Source organism: Vespula vulgaris, chromosome 1 (assembly GCF_905475345.1).
Source record: "Vespula vulgaris chromosome 1, iyVesVulg1.1, whole genome shotgun sequence".
In the NCBI taxonomy this organism is placed as follows: Eukaryota; Metazoa; Arthropoda; class Insecta; order Hymenoptera; family Vespidae; genus Vespula; species Vespula vulgaris.
The window spans coordinates 6,575,348-6,581,347 of NC_066586.1; the positions used below are offsets into that span (position 1 = coordinate 6,575,348).

Here is a 6,000-nt window from a genome sequence, read left to right on the forward strand (position 1 = left end):
GAATTCCTCCTCTTTCTTTATCTTTCTTTTTTTCTTCCTCCCTTCCTTCCATTCCCCCTTTCTCTCTTTTTTCTTTCTTCCAGTCCTTTTTCGCGTATTTCTTCGCGAATACGGATCGCGAAAACGTAGAGAAAATGGATTACTACGTGATGAGATTATTCGGTACGCGCGTAGAATCGAGAGAACTGTAAACCTCGAAGGCCGATGGCGCGTTGAATAGTAGGAGAGGGAGAGGGAGAGAGAGAGGGAGAGAGAGAGAAGGGATCAGCGAACTGCAAAAGAAGGTTAACAAATAAAACTCAAAAGTTTTCGATGAACAAATAGTTGGATTTGTAAGAGGAAGAAAAAAGGAAAAAAAGAAGAAAGAAAGAAAGAAAGAAAGAAAGAAAAAGAAGAAATATACTTGGGATAGTTTCTCGCGTATTTTGTGATTTTCCCGCCCTTTTATAAGCGTCCCTATTTCATGTCCAACACGACATCTGGTAGAGGGAAGACGCGTTAACAAGATTCCCAAATCGTTCAAGTACCCAAGGAATTTCGCATAATCCATGAGGGATTTCACGGTGCTTTAGTGGTTCGTCTGGTTACTCGTCGTTCGTCGACCCTACACAACTATACAGCAGATAGATAAATAGATGGATGGATAGATAGATAGATAGATACAGATATATAGATAGAGTATGTGTGTATCTATCGGGTTCTCGAATCGTAAGAATTCAAGAATTCAGAGGACGAAGAAGAGGAAGAAGAAAAAGAAGAAGGAAAGCAAAAAGATGGAGGAGAACTGAGAGAGTCTGAATAAAAGTAAATCTTTTTCGCTTTAACCATCTTCGCGTCGCAACGTTGTGGAAGAATGCGAAAGGTTGTAGGTATAAAAAGGGACACGTTGCTACGAAAAAAGAGAGAGAGAGAGAGAGAGAGAAAAAAAGGAAAAAAAAAGAAGATGAGAAGAGTAAAAAAGAAAAAGAAAAATAAGGATCGGCACGAAATCCAAAGAATTTCTTCTTCTTTCGGAGTTTTCGTCCTAATAGAAAGAGAGAGATCGAGATAAAAAGGTTAAGGTTGGGTAAAGCGGTAGATGGACCAACCGACCATTCTGAATTCGCACGCCAGTGGTTTAAGATTACCAAAGAGAAAAGAGGAAGATCGAGGACCGGTCGAAGGCCTCTCGAATGATGCCAACGTGAAATGGAAACGCGACCCTGATTGGCTCAATGGAGACGTCCAGACGGATCTTGGGTCAATTAACGCTAATAAAAGTAACACCACTCGGCGGTCCACTCTGTCAACCGTTGAAAAGCTTCTCGCGGTTATTTATGAACTTATCCAACTCCCTACTCTCTTTCCATTTAAAATCACTACTTATCGCACGAACTGATTTCACCGTAATCACTTTTATCTACGATCTTTTTATCGACTTATTTCCACGATCTCGAATCATTTGATTTATCGTATTGTTTTATCTCTTATTAGATCTACGCGACAAGTGAAATTATTTTCATATTTTTCTTTCTTTCACTTTCATATTTTCTTTCTTTCTTTCTTTCGTTCTTTTGCATATGGATCGTCGTTCAAAATAACGAGAGAAATCCTTGATAACTTGATTCCACCATTAATTGACCAGTTTTGTTTTCTTTTTCGTTTTTCTTCTTTAACCGCACACGTTCAAATCGAATCACTTTTCAATGAAAAAGCTTCGCTTTTTATTACTGCGCTAAATCGTAAAAGAGAGAGGGAGGAAGAGAGGGGGGGGGAGAAAAGTGGACACGTTCGATACATGGAAGCTTTTAAAGGACAAACTCACACGATATAAGCCAATAAACGTGAAACGAACGAACAATCGACCGTTCCGCGCGAGCGATTTCGAAGCAATTAATTCATATCAATCCGCGAGCAAAGACCCTCCTACGCTCGAAATAGATCGAGAGTAAGAGGTTTATCGACACTTCTTGACGGATATCACCAAAGAGCCATCAAATTTGCCTTATTTCTATATAAAAGCAAACGAACGAAATCGTACGACGAAGTTCACGATTCCAAAAGGTGTCCTTTATATAACTATATAACCACCATTTTCTCTCTCTCTCTCTCTCTCTCCCCCTCTCTCGATCGCTTTCTCAAATAAGAGCAATAACGTACGATCGATAAATAGAAATAGATCGTTCTTATAATGTGAAAATTAATAAATATTTGAAGCTAAAGGCTTCGATATAAATCGTTAGATAAACGTATCGATTCGTTTTAACGAGATCACGAATCGATCGGAAAGCTATCCATCCTTCCACGAAACGATTTCGCGAAATGGTTACGAGTTTCGTTCGCACTAAAGTAACCAACAACTTGACGCGATATCTCTTATTACGAATTATATAAATTATTCGAAAATCGTTCAGATTTACGTCATATATACGTAACAAAGTAACTATTGTATCGTTAAATGTGTGTCATCGAATAAGGGTAGAGTTTAATAAAGAATCCTCTTAGGGAAAAGTTCTTTCTTTCTTAACTATTTCGTCGAAACAATGTATAGTTTCATACCTCTCAGAAAGTCGACGTTTACTTACAGCGTAAGCAGCTTTTTCGATAGCGCAGCATAATAGCGACGACATTTTGAAAGTTTGTCTCCTGTAAAAGGAACTTTGTAACTCGTGGAAAAGGTCCATGAAAGTAAACGAACACACAGATAAACTAATCTAACGTATCTCAAATTCCCACGCAACGTAAATAACTGATCAATCTGATTTTTTCGACCGTACCGGAATCTATCGCGTACGAAAAACATTTTCACTTTTCTTAAAAACGTAACGTAAAGTAACAGCGAGTCTCGTTCGTTTCAAGAACCGTTAGAAAAACTGAAAGATCGTTGGACTATAAGATCCGTTAAAAAAAAAAAAAAAAGACTAGCGCGATCAAAGATGGCGTCTTTTAATGGCAGATTTTCAAAGATATCGAAGATACAGTTTTATTACGATTTATCGATAATCAACTTAACGTTGGATTACAATATTATCGAAGAAACGAGATTACACGTTATGCTTATGGATAGAAAATAATACGATGAATCTCGGATCACGTTTCAATCTACGCTTACAGTTGCATACGAGAGAGAAAGAAAAAGAAAGAGAGAGAAACTGAGAGATTATTTTCTATTGGTCACGCGTGACGGAATCGACCAATGGCGAGTTCTACCTTCGAATCGTACTGGAACGTACCTGCCATCCGCTTTTACCTACGTATCTCTTGTACCTACCCAACCTACCTCTCGGTCGGTAATGATCTTTGTTCCTTAACGCTCGAAGAGATAAAACTTCGTCGTTTCTCACAATATGCTAACGAGAGATACCTTTTTATTAAAGAAAAACATTCGATAAATATATATTCCAAGGATCTTTCAAATATTCATTCTTATACCGTCGCATATCAATAACATTTACGTATAACTTTAGAAAACACTCGTCGTTAGATTAGAAGGAAAGATTACATGCAACATTCTTTTCGTAGATCATCTCTAACGACGAAGAGTGTTTCATAACCTTTGCTAATGACATCGAACCATCGACCAACGTACACATATACACACGTATATACATCGACGAATGAAAATGTACGGACGAAACACATAAGGTCAACGTTTGTTTCGATTGTAAATAATACCAAAGAATTTTCCTGGAATACTTTTTCGTGTACATCGAAACAAAAGGTAATCGTATCGCGTATTCCAGACGAAAAGTAATATCCTATCGCAAAGAAAGAAAAGATTGGCTGAATCAGAAGAGAGGAATTCTTAGAAAAGAGCGTCGCCTCGGTGAGTTCCTTCGAACAATGACGAATCACACAGAGGACCCTGCGAATGGGCCTAAGGCCGGAGTCTTCCCCTCTTCCGCCCGCCTCTGGCAAGAGATGCCGATCGCAGGCTTTCCAAGCACGACGATACTCGGCGCATGCGCTCTCGACCAATGGAAACCACGCGTAGAACGTACGAACGGTGAGTGGTAAGACAGAAAGAAAAAGAGAGAGAGAGAGAGAGAAGGAGAGGGGGGAGGGAAAGAAAGAAGATAAAAGAAAGAGAGAGAAAGACTGAGATACGTGCAACCTCGAAAGATATGCTTCACTCACCGAGAGCTCCGCAGAGAAGAAGAATAACTGGTAAAAGATGCCAGGGCCTCGCCCAGGTCCCAAAATTACGTGAGGCAGTGTTGCACGTTTTCCTCTTCGTCTTCGACATTGCTTTATATTTTCCTTTCTCGTTAAGTTCTCACTATAAACTTTCCTTGATAGGCGTCCTTGTAGGCGTCGGCGATGTTTTCGTTGCGTCGTCCTCGTCGTCGTCGTCGTCGTCGTCGTCGTTGTCCTCGTCGTCGTCGTCGTTGTCGTCGTCGTAATCGTCGTAGTCGTCGTCGTCGTAATCGTCGTCGTTATCGTTGTCTTCTTCTTCTTTTTCTTCGTTTCCTCGTGTAATGACAAAAAGCACAGGTTCGTTACCGTATTATCGCAGAGTTCACCGCGTTCGAACAAACACTAAAGTACACCATCATCTGCACGCCGCACTGATCTCATGGTCTCCCTCCTTTCTTACTCCTTCTTCCTTTTCCACCTTTTTCCTCTTTCTCTTCTTTTTTTTCAAAACAGAAACACACGTCACACGTACGGTTCGACGTACGTTCAACATACGCGGCGAGAATCCCTAAAGCCGAAGACCAACGCCGTACAAACGCGCCTACCCGACTGAACGACGACGCGGACGCGAACCACTCGCCTTACCCTGTGCCCGCCGCCTGCTTCTTGCCTGCCACATTCTCTCTCTCTCTCTCTCTCTCTCGCTCTCTCTCTCGCTCACTCTCGCTCACTCACGCTCTGCGTACCAGCCTCGAGTCCTCCCCACCACTCTCTCCCTCTCCAGGATGTTTCCCCTCGTACCTTCGTGCCACCAAACCCCGAACGAACGAGCAACAGAACCGTTACCCCCACCACTACCATCACAGCGCCGAACTACTTGTTGATCTTCCAACAGGTACGTCCCTACGAACTCTGGTACCACGTATCTTCTAACTTTACGATTTTTTTTCTTTTTTTTTTTTCTCTAATCTCTTTCGTCATTCCAGTCCTTCTTCTTTCATTATTACGTTATTGTTTATTAAGGATTTTGTTGCTCGTTGAACGAAATCGTTTTATTTTTCGTTTCGTTATATATCGATTATTTATTTTACGCGTTTAGATTATTTGATCGTTTATTTAATCGATTATCGAGAGAGATTCGCTCGATAGGGAGGGCTTTAAAAGAATTTTGATCCTCGAAATAAAATGAGAATGTTTATGTATGTAAGTACATGCAAACGTAACGGTTTCGCGATAGGACACGAAGTATGATGCCCTAGAAAAGACGATGTTTTATTAACGAAATAAAAGATTCTTCCGTAGAAAAGAAATAAATACAATGTAATTCGCCATGCAAAAAAGAAAATATCGCAATAAGATTTTTCTTTCTCTCGCGGCGAGTTTTTTTAAATTTTACAAATTGTTCGACCACGCATATAAAAATCACATTTTGTACTACGCTTAACGGCTTAAGGACCGGAAATAAAAGTGAATCGACAGAACGTCGTTTAAATAACATCCCCATTAATTCACGGAAAATATATTTAACACGAATAAACAAGGTGGGAAAAGAGACTCGTTTATTCGCCGTTCAGATACAAAGGTACGGTACAGTCGGTCGCAGAAATATTCCAATACTTTTTCAAATTTAATTAGTTTTTTCTTTCTTCCTGTTTTTTTTTTCTTTTTTTCCTTCTTTTCTTTTTTTCCTTCTTTTCTTTTCTCTTTCCTTTTTAACCAACTGAGAAAATATGCAAAGGAATTGGCGTGCTGTAAGGAATTACGCGAAAGCGAGACAATTCTTTTTTCTTTTTTTTTCGTTTTAACAACGATACAAAATAGAAAGATCAACCATTTATATTAATTTGCACGTCGTCTTGCAGTATATATCCCGCAAAGAGCATT

General features: G+C 39.8%; 1 protein-coding gene across 2 annotated transcripts in view; it reads right to left on the reverse strand.

Annotated features, from left to right (window-relative positions):
• LOC127063794 (DE-cadherin) overlaps positions 1 to 4,746 on the reverse strand; it is a 132,527-nt gene extending 127,781 nt beyond the window's left edge. For both annotated transcript variants that reach the window (XM_050994003.1, XM_050993993.1), the window contains exon 1: positions 4,117 to 4,746. In XM_050994003.1, the coding sequence (XP_050849960.1) occupies positions 4,117 to 4,225 (109 nt within the window). In that variant the 5' untranslated portion in view covers positions 4,226 to 4,746. The remainder of the gene's footprint in view (positions 1 to 4,116) is intronic.
• Positions 4,747 to 6,000: the final 1,254 nt, after the last annotated feature.